Source organism: Oncorhynchus clarkii, chromosome 17, assembly GCF_045791955.1.
Source record: "Oncorhynchus clarkii lewisi isolate Uvic-CL-2024 chromosome 17, UVic_Ocla_1.0, whole genome shotgun sequence".
NCBI lineage: Eukaryota > Metazoa > Chordata > Actinopteri > Salmoniformes > Salmonidae > Oncorhynchus > Oncorhynchus clarkii.
In genome coordinates, this window is record NC_092163.1 from 50,561,965 (window position 1) to 50,589,872 (window position 27,908).

The 27,908-nt window shown below is 41.9% G+C and overlaps 2 protein-coding genes across 3 annotated transcripts; both read right to left on the reverse strand.

Annotated features, from left to right (window-relative positions):
• Positions 1-315: 315 nt before the first annotated feature.
• Positions 316-3,903, reverse strand: LOC139371045 (caveolin-2-like). Its single transcript, XM_071111086.1, has 3 exons — positions 3,688-3,903; positions 843-1,030; positions 316-466 (listed from the first exon to the last, which is right to left on the reverse strand). The coding sequence occupies exons 1-3, from the start codon at positions 3,901-3,903 to the stop codon at positions 316-318; spliced, it is 555 nt and encodes a 184-aa protein (XP_070967187.1).
• An 8,939-nt stretch (positions 3,904-12,842) lies between these two features.
• LOC139369802 (probable G-protein coupled receptor) lies at positions 12,843-23,622 on the reverse strand. 2 transcript variants are annotated; one of them, XM_071109075.1, is made up of 3 exons: positions 23,151-23,622; positions 22,878-22,914; positions 13,749-16,213 (listed from the first exon to the last, which is right to left on the reverse strand). In XM_071109075.1, exon 3 carries the CDS (start codon positions 16,133-16,135, stop codon positions 14,840-14,842), a length of 1,296 nt encoding a protein of 431 aa, XP_070965176.1. In that variant the 5' UTR covers positions 16,136-16,213; positions 22,878-22,914; positions 23,151-23,622; the 3' UTR covers positions 13,749-14,839. The 2 variants fall into 2 exon arrangements, with proteins under 2 accessions (XP_070965175.1, XP_070965176.1); XM_071109074.1 differs by lacking the exon at positions 22,878-22,914 and having other exon boundaries at positions 12,843-16,213.
• Positions 23,623-27,908: the final 4,286 nt, after the last annotated feature.

Sequence of the window (27,908 nt, forward strand, 5' to 3'; positions counted from 1 at the left end):
TGTGGTTTAGAGATTAAATTGAGTACGATAGTACATTACCAATAACAGTTCTGAATGTACTAAGCAAAATAGAATTACATAATTTTTTAGATACTGTCTAATTCACGTAACTTCATTTCACATATTTACTAAAAAATGACAAGTTCTACTTTTTTCAATTTGTTCTTTGCAGAGTAGAAGGCAGCAACATTATTTTTCTTAGAGATTGAGACATGATTGCAAACAACCAGTTCATATGTAGTGTGCATCAACCCAACCCAACCCACTCCATCCACACTCCCTCCACACTCCCATAGAAGGTGGCAGAGCCCAACATCAGTCCCTGGCCAGTCGGACATTGATGCTGCTGCAGCACTTCCCCAGACTCTTAAAGAAGGGAGCGATGGCGATGTCCAATACACTGGCCCACACAGTCTGAACCCAGTGCATGTTGATCAGGAAGAGCTGAATAAAGGGCATGATCAGCCTGGAAACAGACAAACAGACAAAGGGTGAGCATAAACAGGCAAGGTCAATGTCACTTTAAGATCATTTAGGGTTCTATTCAATCTGTAAAGCTGAATCGTTACAGATTCCATGATAGAAGTGTAAAGGTCATTTCCGATTGAGCCGACATACTGTATGCAGCGTTTACCGTGAATGCAGTCTCTGCTAAAGTGGCAACATTGCCCTATAAATTTAAATCTCGCTGTAAAGCTGAACATCCACAATACAGATTGAATAGAGCCCTTATACTATACACCATGCATTGAAACCCCAAGCACATCGTTCAACTCCATCAAGCACTAACTGAAAACATTGAGTAGATCACGTCGAAGGAGTTCAAAGGTGAGAGGACCCACCAGATATGTAGGCAGCTGAAGACAGCGAAAAGGATCCCTGCTACCAGAGAGACGGGCACGGCCAGGAGGAGGGAGATGAGCCGGTAGCACCAGAGACGGGACACCTCAAACAGGGCGTGGCTCCACAGCCACACCTTATCGAAGCTCCGCACCGAGGGGGGCTCTGCTATCACGTCCTCAAAGGTCACCTCAGGAGACACAGAGTCTACAGTCAGTCTGGGCACGGCCTGGTGGAAGCTCTCTTTAGCATGGGGCTTTAGTGAAGGTCTATGTATAGGTATGGTCAGAAAAAGGAGGTTCTCCATAAAAACTGTATTTTCTCACCAATAACATTCAGAACTTGGATGCAGGGGAACCATAGAACCATTGTAGCACTTACTTAAGTAACCACATTACAATGAGATTTAAGGCTCTATTCAATCTGTATCACTGAAGTTCAGCATTACTGTGTGATTCAAATTTAAAGTCAACGTTCCCATTTTAGCAGAGACGGCATTCACAGTAAACGCTGCATATGTCAGCTCAATCGGCAATTACCTTTACATTTATATTGCCCAATCTGTAACACTTCAGCGATACAGATTAAATAGAGCCTTGAAGTGGGAAAGGAGTACTGATCTTTGAGATGACATACAAGGCACAGTTCTAACTGTGGCCACACGAGGTCAGCATCGCTCAACACACTGCTTTCCAACATCAGATTCCACTTCGTTGGATGGCAGATCTTCCTTCCTATTGCCTTCAGATGTATGTCCAGTGTACCATTAAAGATATGGGAATTAAGATAAACGAGTGCTCATCTCAATAAAATCCTAGGCAGTTAATCCATACCACTGAACAATGTATACATTATACAGACATTGCATAACAAGTCGACCATTCACGGCTCATGGTGTACACAGCACTATGTATGCGACCAAAATCTTTCCAAATTAGTTCCTATCTCAACTATAACATTTCCAGAGTATGTCAGAACATCATTATGTGATTGTTTCCATAGTGTCTCTCTTACTTCGTCCCTGTGTTTAAACCTCCCCTTCCGTTATCTGGAGTCAACAGACAGAGGATGTGTGGTACTGTATGTGGAGTATGTGCAAACACATGTAGTGCTTTTATCTCCCACAGAGTACATTCTGTCTAAACCTACACTTTACAGTGGCTTGCGAAAGTATTCACCCCCTTTGCATTTTTCCTATTTTGTTGCCTTACAACCTGTAATGAAAATAGATTTTTTGAGGGGTTTGTATCGTTTGATTTACACAACATGTCTAACACTTTGAAGATGCAAAATATTTTTAATTGTGAAACAAACAAGAAATCAGACAAAAAAACAGAAAACTTGAGCGTGCATAACTATTCACCCTCCCAAAGTCAATACTTTGTAGAGCCACCTTTTGCAGCAATTACAGCTTGCAAGTCTCTTGGGGTATGTCTTTACAAGCTTGGCACATCTAGCCACTGGGATCTTTGCCCATTCTTCAAGGCAAAACTGCTCCAGCTCCTTCAATTTGGATGGGTTCCGCTGGTGTACAGCAATCTTTAAGTCATACCACAGATTCTCAATTGGATTGAGGTCTGAGCTTTGACTAGGCCATTCCAAGACATTTAAATGTTTCCCCTTAAACCACTCTAGTGTTGCTTTAGCAGTATGCTTAGGGTCGTTGTACTGCTGGAAGGTGAACCTCCGTCCCAGTCTCTAATCTCTGGAAGACAAACAGGTTTCCCTCAAGAATTTCCCTGTATTCAGCGCCATCCATCAATCCTTCTATTCTGACCAGTTTTCCCAGTCCCTAACGGTGAAAAACATCCCCACAGCATGATTGGCTGCCACCACCATGCTTCACTGTGTGAATGGTATTCTCGGGGTGATGGGAGATGTTGGGTTTGCACCAGACATAGCGTTTTCCTTGATGGACAAAAAGCAACATTTTAGTCTCATCTGACCAGAGTCCCTTCTTCCATATGTTTGGGGAGTCTCCCACAAGCCTTTTGGCAAATACCAAACGTGTTTGCTTATTTTCTTCTTTGAGCAATGGCTTTTTTTCTGGCCACTCTTTCATAAAGCCCAGCTCTGTGGAGTGTGTGGCTTAAAGTGGTCGTTTGGACAGATACGCTAATCTCTGCTGTGGAGCATTTCAAGCCCGTTCAGGGTTATCATTTGTCTCTTTGTTGCCTCTCTGATTAATGCCCTGCTTGCCTGGTCCATGAGTTTTGGTGGGCGGCCCTCTCTTGGCAGGTTTGTTGTGGTGCCATATTCTTAATTTATTTTAAATAATGGAGTAAATGGTGCTCCGGGGGATGATCAAAGTTGTAGATATTTTTTTATAACCCAACCCTGGGTTATGTACTTCTCCACAACTTTGTCCCTGACCTGTTTAGCGCGCTCCTTGGCCGTCATGGTGCCGCTAGCTTGGTGGTACCCCTTGCTTAGCGGTGTTGCAGACTCTGGGGCCTTTCAGAACAGCTGTATATGTACTGAGATCATGTGACACTTAGATTGCACACAGGTGGACTGTATTTAACTAATTATGTGACTTCTGAAGGTAATTGGTTGCACCAGATCTTATTTAGGGGCTTCATAGCAAAGGGGGTGAATACATATGCACGTCCCACTTTTCCATTTATTTACTTTTTTACTTTTTTGAACCAAGTAATTTTTTTTCATTTCACTTCACCAATTTGGACTATTTTGTGTATGTCCATTACATGAAATGCAGATAAAAATCTATTTAAATGACAGGTTTTAATGCAACAAAATAGGAAAAAATGCCAAAGGGGATGAATACTTTTGCAAGGCACTGTACCTCACTGTTTACCGGGCTGTGCTGCTGTGTGTGTCAGTTACCTTTAGATACTTGTTGACTCCCCTTGGGTCCCTGTTCTTGACCAGAGACCTGATGTCACTGTGGGTGGAGTCCTCCTCCTGAGCTGGTTCCTCTGCCTCTACCTCCACTACTTCCTCCAGTAGCCCCTCTGCAGTGTGTCTGCCTGGAGGGATCCCCTGCTCCTCTATGTCCTCCAGGTCTAGCCTGGTCTCAGCTGGTGTACGCCCCGTGGTCATGGTGTGTGTGCCTCAGTGGCATGCACCCTCACTGGGCTGGGAGAGCGGATGAAAGGGGGTCGACCACCATAGACCAATCCCACTCCTCTCGCCTCAGCAGCCCAGTCACTGGCACCTCGGTGGGACATAGTGGATGGGTGACTGCATCAGTGCATACTCCCTCAGTGTGGAATGCCCAAATTGGCTTTCACAGGCCCATAACTTATGACATTCTACAGCTAATTTGACCTGTGTGATAACTTTCCTAAACAAGGAGCTGTTCACCACATTGTAAAATTTGAGAATGATATACCAAAAATATCTGAGGCATACGTGTTGATATGAGTGAGTCCATTGACAGCACTGCGCTAATCACAATGCTGCTTTGACCTGTAAATCATTACAAAATACAAAATACATAGTGAGACAATGTCTTAAGGGCATAAACAAATGTCAGTCAATGAATTGGTTCAATAGATCCACACCCAGCTGGTTTCATATGGATGTGCTGTTATTGTGTTGTCAGTGGCAGATGTCATGCCGGGGATGTAATCTGCATCACCTGGTTGAACAGCACAGGAGACAGAGCTGACGCAGTTTGTTCATCAGTCTGCAGCTAGACATGGAACGCCAGCAAGCTACCTGTTCAGAACCTTGTGATAGAGCTGTTGTATGGCTCTATAGCGCTCTCTGTTGGCCAAGACTTTATACTCAGTTTTTTCTATTTAGAGGCCTTTGAAACATGATTGCCAAAAATGCAAGCTGACAGGGTGAATTATAATTTATGCACATCAATATTTGTTTAACTGTATGACTACCAATTGCTAGTTACTGTAAAGACTGCTCAAAGAGCAGCTAAATATACAAGACAACAATAATCATCAAACAAGTTTTGACTTGATGATTTAGTGTACTGAATGGAGTTTCTCCCCCTGGTATTGATGGGTGGATCGGTTTTACAGCAGCCATTCTGGAGGAGGGTATTGAGACTGGATGTGATGATTGATGTCTGGTGAAACCATGGTGATGGAGTGCACCAGGCAGCTTGGTGGGTGAGTAGCACAGGCAGAGGCTTTGCTTTCAGTGCCAGCTATTTCTCTCTGCGGCAGAGAAAAATTATGTAGCCTAACTCAATCCGTCGTGGCTTGGTTTATCTGTCATATTATATAATCAAATCATGTGTTTAGCATGATAGAAACATTTAATTACTATTAACCAAGCAGGCAGCCCTTTGTGGCCCACACCTTTGCCAGACACTACTCCATATTATCTATGTACTGTAGATCGTCAAAGAGAGGGGCTGTGGGTAAGTACCACCAGGTGGCTACAGGGCTAAATAGACAACTGTCTGAATTCTCTCTGAGCACATTTTCCCCTACCAGCTCTGGATTCCCAGGGAGCTTTAAGGGGAAAATCTGTTTTCTCCGACCTTTAGACCCATTAGCAGATCGTCTGTGTGTGTGTGTGTGTGTGTGTGTGTGTGTGTGTGTGTGTGTGTGTGTGTGTGTGTGTGTGTGTGTGTGTGTGTGTGTGTGTGTGTGAAATAGAGGCCAGAGAAGGTCAGCGCTGACTGCTGGCCTTTTGCCCATACGTCTGTGCCTCAGACCACGCGTGTGCGCGCGTGTGTCTGTGTGATTTCCCCCTTGTCCCTGATCCCCTCAGTGATTGCACCCAATAGATGAAGCAAACCAGACAGAGCAAATCATTTCCACGCTCTGATTCGTTCATGGACACTATATTCCCCTCCTTCCACCCACTGTTTGGCCATAATTATATCAACAGACACATAGAAGTGTGCATCAAAAGAAAGAGGTGTGTGTGTGCTTGTGTGTGTTTGTGTGCGGGTGCGTGCATGCGTGAGGGTGTGTGTGCACATCCGTCTGTCCATTCATCAGTCTGTGATTCTACATCTAATGACCTGTTGACAGTTGTTTTCTACATGCCGCCTCCCGACTCAGGCCTGATTGGCTAGCGATCAACTCTAACAGAACCACTCTGAGATCAAACCCCCTCCTCCCTGTGACCCCTCCATGGGGTTATGGATTAATACCCTTGGACCTTATAGAGACCCACATGAAAAAATATTATAGTATACTATGGTATAAATACTATAGCATTCACTGTAGTGTTTTTTCTGTAGACTTTACCGTAGTATACTGTTGTATTTACAGTTAACTATAGTATAAATACTGTAGTAAAAGAAAACTGTAATATATACTATAGTAATTAATGTAGTGTTTTTGCAGACTGTAATGTTTTTGCAGACATTACTGTAGTATTTACTATTGTGTTTTTATTGTATTATCTTTGACCTAGAAGTGGAGGCTTTCTCCTTGGAGAAATAATGAAAGAGCACATTTTCCATAACTTGTACGTAGGTAGTACTGTTGCCTAAACAGATAGTTCAGCACTTCTGCTCTTTTCTATAACTTGTATGGAAAACAATATGGTCTTTACATGGCATGTAGGTTTCTCACAAATGTGGATATGGGGGAGGGGAATGGGCAGGATATATGCAAATTAAATACTGTCGTATTTATTATAGTAAAAAAAGTGTTGTGTTTTGGATATTTACTATAGTATTCTACACTATACGACAATATTCTATAGTATGCACTACACTTGATCGAGGGATACTACAGTGTGTAGTATATTATACAGTATACTACAGTTTACTACATATAGTAAGTACTGTAACATTTTATAGTGAACTTTAATTTGGGGACATTAATTTGTTCCCAAATTAATGTAATTGGTTCAGAGTTTGTTTTGATATTTTAACCTGCGTGTCGTGATCGCGTTTGGTGTGCATAAATGTATGCACGATGGCGCATGCCCGCAGCCGGTTTGGTTTCCGTGCTAGCCGAATACATTTAAACTCAGATATTCACAAATCCTGATATTTAATCCTAGTAAAAATTCCCTGTCTTAGGTCAGTTAGGATCACCACTTTATTTTAAGATTGTGAAATGTCAGAATAATAGTAGAGAGAGGGATTTATTTCAGCTTTTACTTCTTTCATCACATTCCCAGTGGGTCAGAAGTTTACAAACACTCAATTAGTATTTGGTAGCATTGCCATTAAATTGTTTAACTTGGGTCAAACGTTTCGGGTAGCCTTCTACAAGCTTCCCGCAATAAGTTGGGTGAATTTTGGCCCATTCCTCCTGACAGAGCTGGTGTAACTGAGTCAGGTATGTAGGCCTCCTTGCTCGCACACGCTTTTTCAGTTCTGCCCACAAATTGTCTATAGGATTGAGGTCAGGGCTTAGTGATTTCCACTTCAATACCTTGACTTTGTTGTCCTTAAGCCTTAAGCCATATTGCCACAACTTTGGAAGTATGCTTGGGGTCATTGTCCATTTGGAAGACCCATTTGCGACCAAGCTTTAACTTCCTGAGATGTTGCTTCAATATATACACATACTTTTCCTGCCTCAGTCCCTCCTGCACCCCACAACATGATGCTGCCACCCCCGTGCTTCACGTTTGGATGGTGTTCTTCAGCATGCAAGCCTCCCCCTTTTTCCTCCAAACGTAACAATGGTCATTATGGCCTAACAGTTCTATTTTTGTTTCATCAGACCAGAGGACGTTTCTCCAAAAAGTATGATCTTTGTCCCCATGTGCAGTTGCAAACCGTAGTCTGGCTTTTTTTATGGCGGTTTTGGAGCTGTGGCTTCTTCCTTGCTGAGCGACCTTTTAGGTTATCTCGATATAGGACTTGTTTTTCTGTGGATACAGATACTTTTGTACCTGTTTCCTCCAGCATCTTCACAAGGTCCTTTGCTTTTGTTCTGGGATTGATTTGTACTTTTCGCACCAAAGTACATTTATCTCTAGGAGACAAAAGGCATCTCCTTCCTGAGCGGTATGACAGCTGCGTGGTCCCATGGTGTTTATACTTGCGTACTATTATTGTTTGTGCAGATGAACATGGTACCTTCAGGTGCTTGGAAATTGCTCCCAAGGATGAACCAAACTTGTGGAGATCTGGCTGATTTCTTTTGATTTTCCAATGATGTCAAGCAAAGAGGCACTGAGTTTGAAGGTAGGCCTTGAAATACATCCACAGGTACACCTCCAATTGACTCGTATTGTCAATTAGCCTGTCAGAAGCTTCTAAAGCCATGACATTGTTTTCTGGAATTTTTCAGGCTGTTTAGAGGCACAGTCAACTTCGTGTTTGTAAACTTCTGACCCACTGGAATTGTGATACAGTGAATTATAGTGAAATAATAATCTGTCTGCAAACAATTGTTGAAAAAATTACTTGTGTCATGCACAAAGTAGATGTCCTAAATTACTTGCCAAAGCCATAGATTGTTAAGAAGAAATTTGTGGAGTAGTTGAAAATTAGTTTTAATGACTCCAACCTAAGTGTATGTGAATTTCCAACTTCAACTGTACATACGTTAGCCTAGTGAAAATACTTGTTTGGGTGTGTTTGATGATCTACCGCCCTGTTCTTCCTAATACATCGACTGGTCATTCATACAACCCATGTTACATGATAATAAGCAAATTCTCCTGTTCCACGGCGATGCCAGACAACATGCTGTTTTTCATTATTTGGGAACAAACTGCCCTGAGTCTTCCCTTGTTTGTGATAGCCCCAATCCAGATAGGGAGCCGTCATAAAATGACACAGTGTCATCACTCCCAGGCCGTTAATATCACTCAGTAATGATTTTCCATTGGACATTCACTATTTCTCTCTCACTGGAACTGTCACTATAGTGGTCCACATCTTCAGGTATAGTTTAAATCGCCTTCTGAGTCTTATCCTGGCCTGTTTTTCCACTCTATTTGGATGGTAATAAGGCTCTGTCTGTCTGTCTGTCTGTAGCTAAAGCCTGTTCATACTTAGGAACAGGCTTTGCAGGTGTGGTTCCATTGCGCGCACTGAATACATTTAATTCAACTGCTGAAAACCCTCCTACTTGCTGGGCAACAGATTATCTCGTGGAGTTTTCATTCAACAGGGTTTTCAGTACATTTATTTTAAACCATCCCTTTAAATACGTGTACCTTTATTTCAAATTTTCTCGACAGACTCATTAGATTAAATCGAGAGAACGAGTTCATAATATTAGGGATCAATTAAATAAAGCCATCTAAATAAATGCATATTCGTCTCTTTTTCAACACCAATTGGTAGATTTAAAAATACTCTGATCTTGTAGATTATTTAGGGTTAAAAAACAGGTAAGAGAGACTTTACACACAAAATAAATTGATGAATCGAAATACAGTTATAAGTTGCTATATTTAATTGTTTAATCCATTAAATATTGGAAGGTGACAATTGTCAAATCTACCCTAATACTCACTAATCATTGAACTGTGATGACAACGCCCAGTCCTCTTGACAACAACAGTCACCGCGTTCCATGATGATTCAAAAATGTCTCAAATTATTGCACAACTTGTAATATGTTAGCCTAATATGATCCCCTATTGATAGTGATCCTCGGGAGACCAACCACGTAAACGTGACAGAGGAAAGAAAGGTACACTAATAATGTAATGGAATTATGCAAAATTGAAGGAAATTAAAAACTAAATTGACAGTTATGTATGTGGGCATTACTGACGGTGGCTTCCGAAAGTGGCAAAAATGTAACACAATTCAAATTGTACTTTTTTTAACAGAAGCCTATAGTTTGAGGACATAGTTATAAGGACATACAATTTAAATTCTGCATAAAGGCACAGGATTTCATACTTCACTATGGCAAAAGGGCATACATTTCTGTTATGTTGATATGCTTTCAGTTTGATGAAATATGACTGGTTTAACATTTGTCTCCAATGATCATGATGTAAAATAGATCTAAAACTATTTTCATTTATATTTACAATCGCAAAAAAAATTAAGCAGATGTTTTTCCACTTGGAACCGACCGGCTGTTCAACCTTATTGATGGTTTCCTCGTCCTTAAAAGTGGTTGAATTATTGGGGAATGAAGTCAAAGTCAGAATATGCATATCCGTAAACACACCTCTGCCACACTTCCATTTCTGTGATCTCCAACCAAAACAAATAGCTGGCTGGCACAACCTTTTCCCCATGCTTAAGATCAAGGTCAGAATACTGTATGTGTAAAGAGAAAAGTGCATAAAAAGGGAATTAAGTTCCATTTACTCACACCTAACTCGGTTCTGAATTCCTCCCTATATGAAGAGCATGCTCCTCGCTCTCTCCCTCTGCTCTCCCAATCTGGATCTGAAGCCAAGCATCAGCACTGCAGCAGAGGACCTTCTTGCTATGTGTCCCTGCCTCACTGTATTTCCATGGTGACAAGATATGGCTGGGGGGCAGTATTGAGTAGCTTGGATGAATAAGGTGCCCAGAGTAAACTGCCTGCTACTCAGGCTCAGAAGCTAAGATATGCATATTATTAGTAGATTTGGATAGAAACCACTTTGAAGTTTCCAAAACTGTTTGAATGATGTCTGTAAGTATAGCATAACTCATATGGCAGGCAAAAACCTGAGAATAAATCCAACCAGGAAGTGGGAAATCTGATAAAGATCATCAAAGGTAAGTGAATATTTATTTTCGCTATTTCTGACTTTTACTGACTCCACAATATGGCGGATATCTGTATGGCTTGTTTTGTGTCAGAGCGCCGTACTCAGATAATTGCATGGTGTGCTTTTTCGGTAAAGTTTTAAAAAAATCTGATACAGCGATTGCATTAAGGAGAAGTTTATCTAAAGTTCCATGCATAACACTTGTATTTTCATCAACATTTATGATGAGTATTTCTGTAAATTGATGTGGCTCTCTGCAAAATCACTGCATGTTTTGGAAGCAAAACATTACTGAACGTAAACGCGCCAATGTAAACTGAGATTTTTGGATATAAATATGAACTTTATCGAACAAAACATACATATATTGTGTAACATGAAGTCCTATGAGTGTCATCTGATGAAGATCATCAAAGGTTGGTGATTAATTTTATCTCTATTTCTGCTTTTTGTGACTCCTCACTTTGGCTGGAAAAATGACTGTGTTTTTCTGTGACTAGGTACTGACGTAACATAATCGTTTGGTGTGGTTTCGCCGTAAAGCCTTTTTGAAATCGGACACTGTGGTGGGATTAACAACAAGTTTATCTTTAAAATTGTGTAAAATACTTGTATGTTTGAGGAATTTTAATTATGAGATTTCTGTTGTTTGAATTTGACGCCCTGCACTTTCACTGACTGTTATCATATCGAGCCACAACAATTAAGGCTATATCAGTATCCCTTTTTGATTAACCTGTCTAGGACACAGGTTCCGCTAACGCAACCCCCCCCCCCCCCCCCCCCCCCCCAACATTCCGCTGAAAAGGCAGCGCGGGAAATCCCAAAATATTCTTTAGAAATATTTAACTTTCACACATTAACATGTCCAATACAGGAAATGAAAGATAAACATCTTGTTAATCTACCAATCGTGTCCGATTTTTTAAATGTTTTACAGCGAAAACACAACATATATTTATGTTAGATCACCACCAAATCCAAATAAACACACAGCCATTTTTCCCAGCCAAAGATAGAGTCACAAAAGCAGAATTAGAGATAAAATTAATCACTAACCTTTGATAATCTTCATCAGATGACACTCATATGACATCATGTTACACAATACATATATGTTTTGTTCGATAATATGCATATTTATATCCACAAATCTTGGTTTACATTGGCGCCATGTTCAGAAATGCCTCCAAAATATCCGGAGTAATTACAGAGAGCTAGTCAGTTAACAGAAATACTCATCATAAACTTTGACGAAAGATACATGTTTTACATATAATTAAAGATACACTGTTTCTTAATGCAACCACTGTGTCAGATTTTTTTTTAAACGTTACGAAAAAACCATATATATAAAGTAAATATAAAGTAAATATATTTCTCCGCCATGTTGGAGTCAACAGAAATACGAAATTGCATCATAAATATTCCCTTAACTTTGATGATCTTTCATCAGAATGCAGTGCAAGGAATCCTAGTTCCGCAATAAATGGTTGTTTTGTTCGAAAATGTCCATTACTAGTGTCCAATTAGCTACTTTTGCTAGCACGTTTAGCTCACATGTCCAAAAGCTGGTGCCGGTCCAGGCGAACTCGGACGAAAACTTCAAAAATCTATATTCCACGTCGAATAAACTGGCCAAACTAAGTAGAGAATCAATCTTCAGGATGTTATTATCATATATATCCAATAACGTTCCAACCGGAGCATTCGTTTTTGTCTACAGAGTAATGGAACGCAAGGCGATAAAATAAGTACTGTGCGTAACTAGGAACTGGCATTCTGCCAGACCAGTGACTCAAATAGCTGCCATCCGGCCCCACATCAGTCTAGAGGCTTCATTCCACATTCTACTGACTGTTGACATCTAGTGGAAGGCGTAGGAAGTGCGAACAGATCCATATCTTATTTGGATGTGAATAGGCAATGAGTTGAAAATCAACCAGCCCCAGAATTTCCACTTCCTGTTTGGAAGTTTGCCTGCCCTATGAGTTCTGTTATACTCACAGACATAATTCAAACAGTTTTAGAAACTTCAGAGTGTTTTCTATCCAATAGTAATAATAATATGCATATATTAGCAACTGGGACAGAGTAGGAGGCAGTTCACTATGGGGACGCAATTCATTCAAAGTGAAAATGCTGCCCCCTATCCCTAAAAGGTTTTAATGGTGGATGCTTCCATTTTGACATCTCCATGTTGCTGTTTTGACGTTGTATACTAGTTTTGCCTCTAATCCCTTGCATTGATATAAACAGTTGAAGTCGGACGTTTACATACACCTTAGACAAATACATTGAAATTCACAATTCCTGACATTTAATCCTAGTATCAATTGCGCATAAAAAGTCTTAGGTCAGTTAGGATCACCACTTTATTATAAGAATGTGAAATGTCAGAACAATAGTAGAGAGAGGGATTTATTTCAGTTTTTATTTCTTTCATCACATTCCCAGTGGGTCAGAAGTTTACATACACTCAATTAGTATTTGGTAGCATTGCCTTTAAATTGTTTAACTTGGGTCAACCGTTTCTGGTAGCCTTCCACAAGCTTCCCACAATAAGTTGGGTGAATTTTGGCCCATTCCTCCTGACAAAACTGGTGTAACTGAGTCAGGTTTGTAGGCCTCCTTGCTCGCACACGCTTTTTCAGTTCTGCCCACAAATTGTCTGTAGGATTGAGGTCAGGGTTTTGTGATGGCCACTCCAATACCTTGACTTTGTTGTCCTTAAGCCATTTTGCCACAACTTTGGAAGTATGCTTGGGGTCATTGATGCCATCTCATGATGCCATCTATTTTGTAAAGGGCACCAGTCCCTCCTGCAGCAAAGCACCTCAACAACATGATGCTGCCACCCCCGTACTTGACGGTTGGGATGAGGTTCTTTGGCTTGCAAGCCTCCCCCTATTTCCTCCAAACATAACAATGGTCATTATGGCCTAACAGTTGTATTTGTTTCATCAGATCAGAGGATATTTTTCCAAAAAGTACGCTCTTTGTCACCATGTGCAGTTGCAAACCGTAGTCTGTATTTTTTATGGTGGTTTTTGAGCAGTGGCTTCTTCCTTGCTGAGCGGCCTTTCAGGTTATGCCGATATAGGACTCGTTTTTCTGTGGATATAGATACTTTTGTACCTGTTTCCTCCAGCATCTTCACAAGGTCCTTTGCTGTTGTTCTGGGATTGATTTGTACTTTTCGCACCAAAGTACATTTATCTCTAGGAGACATAAGGCGTCTCCTTCCTGAGCGGTATGACAGCTGCGTGGTCCCATGGTGTTTATACTTGCGTACTATTATTGTTTGTGCAGATGAACGTGGTACCTTCAGGCATTTGGAAATTGCTCCCGAGGATGAACCAGACTTGTGAAGGTCTACAATTGTTTTTCTGAGGTCTTGATTTATTTGGATTTTCCCATGATGTCAAGCAAAGAGGCACTGGGTTTGAAGGTAGGCCTTGAAATACATACAAAGGTACACCACCAATTGACTCACATTATGTCAATTAGCCTAACAGAAGCTTCTAAAGCCATAACGTCATTTTCTGGAATTTTCCAAGCTGTTTAAAGGCACAGTAAACATAGTGTTTGTAAACTTCTGACCCACTGGAATTGTGATACAGTGCATTTTAAATTAAGTGAAATAATCTGTCTGTAAACAATTGTTGGAAAAATGACTTGTCCTGCTCAAAGTAGATGTCCTAACCGACTTGCCAAAGCTATAGAGTGGTTGAAAAGGAGTTTTAATGACTCCAACCTAAGTGTATGTAAACTTCCGACTTCAACTGTATATACTTACACATGACACATTGTTTTTCACTGTAAGATGGATAGAATTATTAGAAAAGATTAATTGATTTTGTAACTATTGTACCGATGCTTGTCACTTTATTTAAATAATGTGTTATCGATAGAACGTTAATAAGAACCTTTACATGGCCGCTGTAAAAGGTGAAAATATCAGTATTCCTACAGCATTCCTCACTGTTCATTGGAAACATCAGTAAACTCAAATAAATGTTATTTCAGAACATATAATTCATACAAACTAATCATCAAATAATCATACATTTTTACATAAAGTTTTGTAATGAAACAACAGTAAAGGGTAATGTCAATGAAATTCTGTAACAATAATTTTATATTTCACATTAAAACAACAACACTATGATCTTGTGTTGGAGACATTACCTGAATAAATCCCATTATACCAATAAATAATAAGCCCTTACTCAGAGGCATACATGAAGTATAGTATTTTTTCTGAGCATGTAACCGGATCAGAAAAACCACAGGGCCATTTTGACGTTAACTAGGCCCCAGAGTTTGTCTTGGTCAGGTCACAAACTCTGGGTGCTACGAGGATAGAGGGCTGTCAAAATTAATAGTCCATATTGAAGTGAGTTGTCCATTGTGTTCAGCCATGCTCCTCTGGTATCTGTCCAGGGATCCTGACCCCCTGGTCCAGAGTGTTCCTGGGGCTGGAGTTGGCGCCGCTGGAGCGCGTGTCGGCCGTGTTGCTGGACCTCTGAATGAACTGGAGGAAGTTCTCCTGCAGGGAGCCCTCGTGGCTGGAGGTACCCAGCTCCACCGGCCTGGAGGAGCAGCAGCGCCGGAACTTGACCAGCTCCTCCCTGATCTGCCTGTTGAGCAGGCCATAGAAGAAAGGGTTGACAGCGAAGGAGGAGTAGGCCAGCCAGGTAACAGCCTCCTCCACATCTCCGGGGCTCTGCAGGGATGAGCTGAAGGACAGGTGCAAGTGGAAGGAGAAGTAAGGCAGCCAGCAGAGCAGGAACTGACCCACAATGATCACCAGGGTGAGGGCAGCCTTACCCCCGCTGAAGGCCATCTCAGGGGATAGTCTCTGGGGCAGGCTGCGGGTGGTTGTGATGATGGTTGTCTGGCTGTTGATGGAGTCAGAACGGTTGGGACGTTTGGCCGGGTTGGACGAGGCCCATGTGGTAGGTGTGGGTGTGTGCTGCAGGGCGGCCGAGCGTGCAACCTTGTACACGTTACAGTAGACTGCGAAGATGACCACGGCGGGTAGCAGGAAACACATCACGCTGAAGAGCACAGCGAACACCTTCCTCAGCCGACTGTGGCTCCAGTGGAGGGAGCAGTGGTTGGCAGCGATGGAGCTGTGGGCCCCGTAGGCAGGCCAGCCAAACAGGGTGACCAGGGCCAGCAGGATGGACTTTACCCAGATGAAGAGCATGACGCCAATGGCCAGGTTGATGCTCATCTTCACCTCGTAGCGCATAGGATGGACGATGTAGTAGTAACGCTCCACACTGATGGCGGTGATGGTGAGGATGGAGGCACAGATGAGGAACACGTTGAGGAAGATGTAGACCTGGCACTCCAGCACGGTGAACACCACAGTGCCGAAGAAGGGCGAGTTAGAGATGATGCCCAGAGGCATGAGGAGGATGGCACACAGCAGGTCCACTGCACACAGGTGGCACACAAAGGCAAACCTCTTCAGGTGAGGGGCGCGGGCTATGGCCACCATGACTCCAGTGTTAGCCAATAGGGCGATGAGGTTAAGGGTCACCATTGCAAACAGCCCAATCAGATCCTTGATCTGAGACTGGGAGCCGGTGACCACTCCCACCTCTGCAGGAACTGTGGGGTTGGGTCCCCATAGGCTGGTTGTGAGGTTGGCCCCTGTGCGATTGGGAGTAGAAGCCAGCATCGGACCAGACTTCTCCATAGTTCACAGAAGACTAGTCATCATTACAGCAGCAGGCCCCATTGCAATGTTTAGTTTCTCCTCTTTTTAGGATATGTCCTGTTAGACAGACAAAAACACAATTACAAAAATTATATGATCTTGAAATGTCACCAATCATATACAGAACATGGTTGCCATATTCTCAGAATATGATATGTTAATATTCTAGACACGTTTCATGGGAATGTTGCAAGAATATTCCTGTGTATCAGGCATCAGGATGTTGCCTGGCGGTCCCAAAGAAACGTTCTCCCCCAAAAATAATTTTCATCATTACACATCAGATCTTGTTACTGTGGCTGAGCCAATCAACACTCTGATTGGTGAAGCACTGATCCATTCACAGCTCTTTGTTTGTTGGCAAGGTTAGGGACACACACAAACAATGCTTTTAACATACTGTTTTCAACCTACGTGTTTGACACACTGTGACATACATGATTACATTGCGCATGTTCATTTATACAGTAAATATTATTCAACATGTCCTCACTTGGGATTTGAATTCACAACCTCTTGGTTAACAGTATTCCGATCATCCTGCTACACCACCATGTCTGTGTCCATTATCAGTTAATCTGACTATTCTCTCATCATTGATTTGATTGACTTATTTCTGCAATTTTAGGGCTTTTTGTATAGTTGTCTAATGTTGGTGGGGTATATAACCCTGTTTTAATGCAACTCCTGAATCACCATGATCAATAAAAGTGTGTCTTTTTGTGTACTTTAACAGGGCTGAGACTAACATTTAGGATAAAAGTAAGAATAGCTGCGTCTATGTCAAAGCAACTATCTCCCATCCAGGCCAATCCTACACTACACTACAGTATGTGTGTGTGCTGAAGATAAGAGAGGGAAAACAAAGACTTGTTGTAAGCCTGAGGGTTTCAGTTGCTCACTACCTTTATTCATGTCCAACAGCATGTCACAATACTCACCAATACATTTACCTGAGTCCTCTCTCAAGTCTACATTTATTGATATTCTTTCTCAACTATATCATTTCACTTTGATTAGAAAAACTTGTCCAAACACATCAGTCTGATATAATTGAATATATTAACAACGTTTAGCCAAAAAGAAAACAAAAGCAAATTAATTTGTAAAATGTTGGATATGATTACATTTCTAGATCATTATAGTCATAAGGGGATCCCTGCCCTGGCCTGAAGCCCCTCTAGTTCACTGCTTGGAGGTTATTGGACAAGCCAAACTACCAGATCACATGGACGTAAAACCATTAAGAACTGAGAATACATGCATTTTTACTGTTTTGATAAGAAAAACAGATGTACAAGTTGATTCAGATAAAGCACTGACAACAGTTTGTCTGAAACATATAATCCTTACTCCTTGCTACATGGTGTGTTTGTATAGCATGGATTGGGGAACACAAAATAGATCATAGTAATGGGCACATTAGATACGGTGTGGGGCACCAGGCCAATTGAGTGATTGTGATGTTGTTACCCATAAATGCAGGGTTTATGTAAGTCTGCTCTCTTTTCGATCCAAACACTGACCAACATCAACCTTCCACTCACATAGGAAATCTATCCTTGCCTTTTGACTTACTAAAGTCGTTGTTTTTTTCTCTCAGAAGGGTGTGTTTACTTTAGACAGGAGAAAGAGTGAAACACTTCTCAGAATTTCTCCCTCGTCCCATTTCCCAGTAACATGGCGGAGACACGCTTGAGTCTTTTACTTTCGGTTTTGAACCACCAACTTCAAACAGCTGAAAATACATTATATTTTTGTTGTTGAAAATATATTTCACAGCGATTTAGATGGTACAATGACTCCCTACACTATAAAGTGCTTGTATTCTCACATAAACTCAAATTGAGGGAACAGTAACATTTTGGCAACCAGGAAATGACAGAGCAGCTTTCCCATTCTGACAACAAATGCCATCCTGGCAGGAGAAATCAATATGCAAATATCATAGTCAATCACAACACTGGCGGGTAAGACATACTGTGAAACATTATAATTCCACTATTACTGCAGATATATTATGGACATTTTCTAAAATTACAATGCAAAAAAAAAAATCCTATGTGTGGCACCTTTAAGAAAATAAATCAAATCAAATCAAATTGTATTTGTCACATGCGCCGAATACAACAGACCTTAGAGTGAAATGCTTACTTACAAGTCCTTAACCAACCATGCAGTTTAAAGAAAACCCCCCCAAAAAAGTCAGAGATTAGAAAAACAAATAATGAAAGTGCAGCAGTAAATAACAATAGCGCGGCTATATACAGGCTCTATATACAGGGGCTATATACAGGGGGTACAGAGTCAATGTGTCAATGTGCGGGAGCACCGGTGTCGAGGCAATTGAGGTAATTATGTACATGCAGGTAGAGTTATTAAAGTGTCTATGCATAGATAATAACAGAGAGTAGCTGCAGCGAATGGGTGGGGGGGGGGGGGGGGGGGCAGTGAGGTACTGGGCCGTACACACTACCCTCTGTAGTGCCTTGCGGTCGGCGCAGATGCCATACCAGTCAGTGATGCAACCCGTCGGGACGCTCTCGATGGTGCAACTGTAAAACCTTTTGAGGATCTGAGGACCCATGCCAAATCTTTTCAGTCTTCTGAGGGGGAATACGTTATGTCGTGCACTCTTCATGACTGTGTTGGTGTGCTTGGACCATGTTAGTTTGTTGGTGATGTGGACGCCAAGGAACTTGAAGCTCTCAACCTGCTCCACTACAGCCCCGTTGATGAAAATGGGGGCTTGCTCGGTCCTCCTTTTCCTGTAGTCCACAATCATCTCCTTTGTCTTGATCATGTTGAGGGAGAGGTGGTTGTACTTGAACCACACAGTCAGGTCTCTGACCTCCTCCCTATAGGCTATCTCATCATTGTTGGTGATCAGGCCTAATACTGTTGTGTCATCAACGAACTTAATGATGGTGTTGGAGTTGTGCCTGGCCGTGCAGTCATGAGTGAACAGGGAGTACACGGGACTGCGTACACACCCCTGAGGGGCCCTCGTGTTGAGGATCAGCGTGGTGGATGTGTTGTTACCTACCCTCACCACCTGGGGGTAGCCCGTCAGAAAGTCCAGGATTCAGTTGCAGAGGGAGGAGTTTAGTCCTAGGGTCCTTAGCTTATTGATGAGCATTGAGGACACTTTGGTGTTGAATGCTGAGCTGTAGTCAATGAATTACATCCTGGTAATTCCCCTGCGGCCTTGTGGATGTTGACCTGTTAAAAGGTCTTACTCACATCGGCTGTGGAGAGCGTGATCACACAGTCATCCAGAACAGCTGATGCTCTCAGGCATGTTTCAGTGTTACTTGCCTCAAAGCGAGCATAGAAGTTATTTAGCTCGTGTCACTGGACAGCTCTCGGTTGTGCTTCCCTTTGTAGACTGTAATAGTTTGCAAGCCCTGCCACATCCTACGAGCGTCGGAGCTGGTGTAGTACGATTCGATCTTGGTCCTGTATTGACGCTTTGCCTGTTTGATGGTTTGTCGGAGGGCATAGCGGGATTTCTTATAAGCTTACAGGTTAGAGTCCCGCTCCTTGAAAGCGGCAGCTCTACCCTTTAGCTCAGTGTAAATGTTGCCTGTAATCCATGGCTTCTGGTTCGGGTATGTACGTACAGTCAATGTGGGGATGACGTCCTCATTGATACAGTGCCTTGCGAAAGTATTCGGCCCCCTTGAACTTTGCGACCTTTTGCCACATTTCAGGCTTCAAACATAAAGATATAAAACTGTAGTTGAAGTGGGACACAATCATGAAGTGGAACGACATTTATTGGATATTTCAAACTGTTTTAACAAATCAAAAACTGAAAAATTGGGCGTGCAAAATTATTCAGCCCCTTTACTTTCAGTGCAGCAAACTCTCTCCAGAATTTCAGTGAGGATCTCTGAATGATCCAATGTTGACCTAAATGACTAATGATGATAAATACAATCCACCTGTGTGTAATCAAGTCTCCGTATAAATGCACCTGTACTGTGATAGTCTCAGAGGTCCGTTAAAAGCGCAGAGAGCATCATGAAGAACAAGGAACACACCAGGCAGGTCCGAGATACTGTTGTGAAGAAGTTTAAAGCCGGATTTGGATACAAAAAGATTTCCCAAGCTTTAAACATCCCAAGGAGCACTGTGCAAGCGATAATATTGAAATGGAAGGAGTATCAGACCACTGCAAATCTACCAAGACCTGGCTGTCCGTCTAAACTTTCAGCTCATACAAGGAGAAGACTGATCAGAGATGCAGCCAAGAGGCCCATGATCACTCTGGATGAACTGCAGAGATCTACAGCTGAGGTGGGAGACTCTGTCCATAGGACAACAATCAGTCGTATATTGCACAAATCTGGCCTTTATGGAAGAGTGGCAAGAAGAAAGCCATTTCTTAAAGATATAAATAAAAAGTGTTGTTTAAAGTTTGCCACAAGCCACCTGGGAGACACACCAAACATGTGGAAGAAGGTGCTCTGGTCAGATGAAACCAAAATTGAACATTTTGGCAACAATGCAAGACGTTATGTTTGGCGTAAAAGCAACCCAGCTCATCACCCTGAACACACCATCCCCACTGTCAAACATGGTGGTGGCAGCATCATGGTTTGGGCCTGCTTTTCTTCAGCAGGGACAGGGAAGATGGTTAAAATTGATGGGAAGATGGATGGAGCCAAATACAGGACCATTCTGGAAGAAAACCTGATGGAGTCTGCAAAAGACCTGAGACTGGGACGGAGATTTGTCTTCCAACAAGACAATGATCCAAAACATAAAGCAAAATCTACAATGGAATGGTTCAAAAATAAATATATCCAGGTGTTAGATTGGCCAAGTCAAAGTCCAGACCTGAATCCAATCGAGAATCTGTGGAAAGAACTGAAAACTGCTGTTCACAAATGCTCTCCATCCAACCTCACTGAGCTCGAGCTGTTTTGCAAGGAGGAATGGGAAAAAATGTCAGTCTCTCGATGTGCAAAACTGATAGAGACATACCCCAAGCGACTTACAGCTGTAATCGCAGCAAAAGGTGGCGCTACAAAGTATTAACTTAAGGGGGCTGAATAATTTTGCACGCCCAATTTTTCAGTTTTTGATTTGTTAAAAAAGTTTGAAATATCCAATAAATGTCGTTCCACTTCATGATTGTGTCCCACTTGTTGTTGATTCTTCACAAAAAAATACAGTTTTATATCTTTATGTTTGAAGCCTGAAATGTGGCAAAAGGTCGCAAAGTTCAAGGGGGCCGAATACTTTCGCAATGCACTGTAAATGATTGATAAAGCCAGTGACTGATGTGGTGTACTCCTCAATGCCATTGGAAGAATCCCGGTACACATTCCAGTCTGTGCTAGCAAAACGGACCTGTAGTTCAGTAATCTTTCTTTGTAAAGGTAGTTTAGTATTATTTTCCCTCTGGTTGCACATTTTACATGCTGATAGAAATTCGGTAAAACTGATTTATGTTTCCCTGCATTAAAGTCACGAGCCACTAGGAGCACCGCATCTGGATGAGGGTTTTCCTGTTTGCTTATGGCGGAATACAGCTCATTTTGTGACATTTTAGTGCCAACCTCACTCTGTGGTGGTATGTAAAACAGCTACAAAAATACAGATGGAAAACTCTTTAGGTAGATAGTGTGGTCTACAGCTTATCATGAGATACTCTATCTCATGCGAGCAAAACTTTGAGACTTCTTTAGATATCATGTACCAGCTGTTGTTTACATAAATGCATAGGCCTCCGCCCCATGCCTTTACCAGAGGCTGCTGTTCTGTCTTGCCGATAGAGTGTCTGTTCCAGCTGTATGTTCTTAATGTCGTCTTTCAGCCAGGACTCTGTCAAAACATATTACAGTTTTTAATGTCCCGTTGGTAAGATATACATGCTTTCAGTTCGTCCCATTTATTTTCCAGTGATTGAATGTTAGCTAGCAGAATGGAAGGCAAGGGCAGATTAGCCACTCATTGCCTGATTCTCAAGGGCACCCCAATCTTTTGCCTCGAACTCTCCGTTTCCTTCTGCAGTGAATCATGGGGATCGGGTCCTGGCCAGGTGTCTGCAGTATATCCCGACTCATTGAAGAAGAACTCCTCGTCCAATTTGAGGAGAATAATCCCCGTTCTGATGTCCAGGAGCTCTTTTCTGGTCATAAGAGACAGTAGCAGCAACATTATGTACAAAACAAGTTATGAACAATGCAAAAACACAAACAAAATAGCATGATTGGTTGAGAGCTGATAAGACGGCAGCCCTACCCTTCGGCGCCAGTATGTTTTACACTGAAGGGCCAGTGACCTGTGTTCAATGGCTCTTACAGACAAGCACTTTTTTTGAGAGACGTGAGTCACTCATGCTTGTCCCTCCGATGTCCCCCTCACTATCCCTCCTCCCTGCCATGTCAGCTCGATATGTCACTGCACAGCTACTGTCAACTGGGAAACACACTGAGATGAAGTCAGTTAAATCTGCTTCAATGTGAATAAATTAAAAAGCCTTTTCTTAAAATTTACATTTTGTACATGGATATTTGACTAGAAATGTAGCTAAATATGGATGTATAGGCACACTTTTGGTAAGGCTGTGTATTATGAGTGATAATAGATGGAATAGAATAAACATTTGTTATATTTCCCTTCAGGATAATTATATTTTACTGAAAAGATGAGAAGTAATTTCTTAAGAGCACATACACATAAGACATACATTGGACATTTACATTACCTTTACTTTGAAACACATAACTGCAGTATGCATGGACCTGAAGCAGAAAACCCATTCCCCCCAAAAAACAATAACTTAAAATAGTTTGTTCCCTCAACTCTCAGCTCGTCAATGACAATGTGAGGAAACGTTCAAGTGATTACAACGTATGTAAAAGAGCACAGTGCATCTAACAGAATGTACACCTGTTAGCTATGCATCCTGTGGCGGATGTACTGTATGTTATGGAGATGGGAAAATGTGTAAAATGATCAAATAAGTCTCATAACCTACCCATAATATTAGATGATATGTCCAGTCCAATTCAAAGAAATAAGATTTTTTTGAGTCGTACTTTCTGGATATCCCAAGGGTTGTTTTAGTGAGGAGACCTCAGATGAGTAGACCTGAAAAAGTCCTAGTAGACCAGTTACAGTGGGTATTTCCACTGGATGAGTAGGACAAGTTCCACACTGGTGAGGGTTCCAGGTAGAGGTAGCCAGTGTGGGTTGTCCAGAGGTTTTGAAGTTCAGTGTCTATTATAGGTGTACTCCAGAGGGAATATCCCTGGTCCAAACCAGGCTGGGGTAACAGAGGGACACTAGTGTAAGAGATGGTGTGTAGAAGCTGTTGATCACTTCACTTCCCTCAGGATAGTGTCTAAGTCCCTGATAGATGTGAGAGGATGCCCTTTATCTCTCTCAACCCTCCTCCTTTCACTCTATCACTGTGTATGGCAGTGACTGTCACACATTGTGAGCTGTGTGATTTTTTTTCAGACAGACACACACTCCACTGTCCCCTCAGAAGTCAGGTCTTCCCAGGGTCCTAGAGCTCACCAAATCACAAGACTAGCACCAGCTGTGTGGTAACAACTGCAACCGGAATGTACAGTACATGTTGACATGGCCTTTTCCAAAAATGTGTTATTTATTGTATTATTTAGAGTTTAGTTATTATTATTTTTTACCAAATGTCACATTACGCAGAGTGAAGGTTAGTTAAAACAATTTGGTATAATCTTTTCCTGAACTATCATCTATTCATTTAGTAATTGAACCAGCTGTGGTGATGACAATTATATTAATCTCTGGATGACAATGTTCAAAATTGAGTGTTAGGAAGAAACTGTAATGGCAACTTTGTGTGTTGGTGTTGCTGTTTAATGAAATGCTGCAAGTGTTGTGTGAAGAATGGGATCACCAGATCCAACTGAGTATATACAGTGTATTGCAAACATGTTGGGCAACAACCACTAAATAGTGTCAACCAACAGTGACATCAAAAGCGCTGAAGGTATAACCTTAGTTATTTTGCACAAAACACTGGGAGCAGGGCACATAATATAACTAAGAAAAATCTAGATGAAAACCTGCAGAGAGAGAGATATGCAACAGACAGAGGTCTGACAGCTAGCTTGAGGGTCATTTTGTTTATTGAGCCTGTATCATGGGTTCAAGTAAATAGATCACATACAAAAAGGCTGAGAGGTGACGACATTCAACAGGGTCTGAGGCAGTGCTCACTAGTGACACCTCCTGATGGCGATGCAGAAGGACATTCTCTCAACAGGCTGCTGTGTGTAATGAATAGGACCCGTATTCGTAGTGTCTCAGAGTAGGAGAGCTGATATAGAATCACTTATTCTTTACGATTTGAAAAGCAAAAATTGTCCTAGATCAGCACTCCTAATCCGAGACGCTTTGTGAATCTGGGCCCAGGCCACTGAATAAACTGAGACAAGCACATTGATCACCACAGGCACTTTCCACAATTGATAGGCAACACATAAACAATAACAGTGCACTGGGATTATAGATGGGCAAAGCTGCATCTTCTCGTTCATAGACACACACTAATGTATAGTCAAATCAAACTTCTGTGGACATATACAGAACATGGAGATCATCTCTACAGTTATTCCCTCAATCAGGCAATTTACTCCATGCCGATACAGCAAATATCTTCCGTATTGAATTATGTTGCATGCACTCACATTCATATGGTAACTGAAGAGATATGTTTTCAACAAAAGTAGGTGAGTGAAAATAAAAAGTTATACAAGTAAACTCAGCAAAAAAAGAAATGTCCTCTCACTGTCAACTGTGTTTATTTTCAGCAAACTTAACATGTGTAAATATTTGTATGAACATAACCTGATTCAACAACTGAGACATAAACTGAACAAGTTCCACAGACATGTGACTAACAGAAATTTAATCATGTGATCCTGAACAAAGGGAGGGTCAAAATCAAAAGTAACAGTCAGTATCTGGTGTGGCCACCAGTTGCATTAATTACTGCAGTGCATCTCCTCCTCATGGACTGCACCAGATTTGCCAGTTCTTGCTGTGAGATGTTACCCCACTCTTCCACCAAGGCACCTGCAAGTTCCCAGACATTTCTGGAGGGAATGGCCCTAGCCCTCACCTTCCGTTCCAACAGGTCCCAGACATGCTCAATGGAATTGAGATCTGGGCTCTTCGCTGGCTATGGCAGAACACTGACATTCCTGTTTTTCAGGAAATCACGCACAGAACGAGCAGTATGGCTGGTGGCATTCTCATGCTGGAGGGTCATGTCAGAACGAGCCTGCAGGAAGGGTACCACATGAGGGAGGAGGATGTCTTCCCTGTAACGCACAGCGTTGAGATTGCCTGCAATGACAACATGCTCAGTCCAATGATGCTGTGACACACCGCCCCAGACCATTACGAATCCCGCTCCAGAGTACATGCTTTGGTGTAATGCTCATTCCTTCAACGATAAACGTGAATCCAACCATCACCCCTGGTGAGACAAAACCTTGACTCTTTTTGCCAGTCCTGTCTGGTCCAGCGACGGTGGGTTTGTGCCCATAGGTGATGTTGTTGCCGGTGATGTCTGGTGAGGACCTGCCTTACAACAGGCCTACAAGCCCTCAGTCCAGCCTCTCTCAGCCTATTGCGGACAGTCTGAGCCCTGATGGAGGGATTATGCATTCCTAGTGTAACTCAGGCAGTTGTTGTTGCCATCCTGTACCTGTAATGCAGGTGTGATGTTCGGATGTACAGATCCTGTGCAGGTGTTGTTACACGTGGTCACAGCGAGGACGATCAGCCGTCCGTCCTGTCTCCCTGGAGCGCTGTCTTAGGCATATCACAGTACGGACATTGCAATTTATTGCCCTGGCCACATCTGCAGTCCTCATGTCTCCTTGCGGCATGCATAAGGCACATTCCTGCAGATGAGCAGGGACCCTGGGCATCTTTCGTTTGGTAATTTTTAGAGTCAGTAGAAAGGCCTCTTTAGTGTTCTTATTTTTCATAACTGTGACGTGACCTTAATTGCATACCGTCTGTACGCTGTTAGTGTCTTAACGACCGTTCTACAGGTGCATGTTCATTAATTGTTTATGGTTCATTGAACAAGCATGGGAAACAGTGTTTAAACCCTTTACAATGAAGATCTGTGAAGTTATTTGGATTTTTACGAATTATCTTTGAAAGACAGGGTCCTGAGTTTATGTTCAGAGTCAGAAATACAGAGCAAAATTAAAACAATAATGTCCAGAATGAAGACACAGGTAGGTACTGTATTGCATTAGTAAAGGTACAGTATTCACACTTTATATCCAGTAAAGGTAAAGAGAACAGTCCTCCCATAACAACAATTACAGTGGGCAAATAGCATAATTACTGTTCATTGAAAATCTAGCCACAGTTTTTGTCTGTTCAAAGTAAATATTCTAGACTAATAGATTTACAATAAGGATTGTAATTTTAAGAGAGTACAGTATATATTTATATTTACAATTTAGTCATTACAGTAGTGAGCGCATACATTTTCATTTGTACATTTGAATCAAACCCACAACCCTGGCATTGCAAGTTCCATGTTCTACAAACTGAGCTCAGGTTACGAGTAAAACTGCCAACAGCCAAATACAATAGACCAGCTATTCCCCCAGGGGTACGCGCAATGCCATCACGGCTACGCCAAATACAAACGTGATTCACATTTTCAAACAGTGCATTTAGATTTTCCAATGGGGCTATACATTTGGGTGATGTTTTTTTCTCACCTGAGTAGCCTCATTTCACTGCAAAAAATGTACTTAAACCATCTAGTGTTCAGCGAAATAACAAGTAAAAGCCATGACAGGGAGACATAGTGGAGTGGTAATGCGTGTGCAAGCAGTTGCTCCTGAAGCCACTTGGGTACAATGCAGCATCCACCGAGAGGCTCTTGCTCCCAAGGAAATGTCTGACAGCTTGAAAGATGTTTTGGACAATACAGTGAAAATGTTTAGCTTTGTTAAAGCAAGGCCCCTGAACTCTCGCATATTTTCTGTTTATGCAATGATATGGTCAGCGACCATGAAACACTTTTACAACATACAGAAGTGCACTGGTTATCAAGGGGCAAAGTATTGACACGTTTAAAAAAAATAAGAGACGAGCTTAAAGTTTTCTTTACTGACAATAATTGTCACTTGTCTGAACGCTTGCATGATGACGAGTTTCTCACACGACTGGCCTATCTGGGTGATGTTTTTCCTCGCCTAAATAATTTGAATCTAGGATTACAGGGACTCTCCGCAACTATATTCAATGTGCTGGACTAAATTGAGGCTATGATTAAGAAGCTGGAGGTCTCTGTCTGCATTAACAAGGACAACTCACAGGTATTTCCATCATTGTATGATTTTTTGTGTGCCAATTAACTCAAGCTTACGGATGTCAAATGTGATTTAGTGAAGCATCTGAGTGAGCTGGGTGCGCATTTACGCAGGTACTTTCCAGAAACGGACGACACAAACAACTGGATTCGTTATCCCTTTCATGCCCTGCCTTCAGTCCACTTACCGATATCTGAACATTTAATCAGAAGCCACTGCCAGATAGATTTCTGGCAGGGCTGCCCTCAGAGTATCCTGTCTTGGAAAATCGTGCTGTTAAGACAGTGATGCCCTTTGCAACCACGTACATATGTGAGAGTGGATTCTCGGCCCTCACTAGCATGAAAACTAAATACAGGCACAGACTGTGTGTGGAAAATGATTTAAGACTG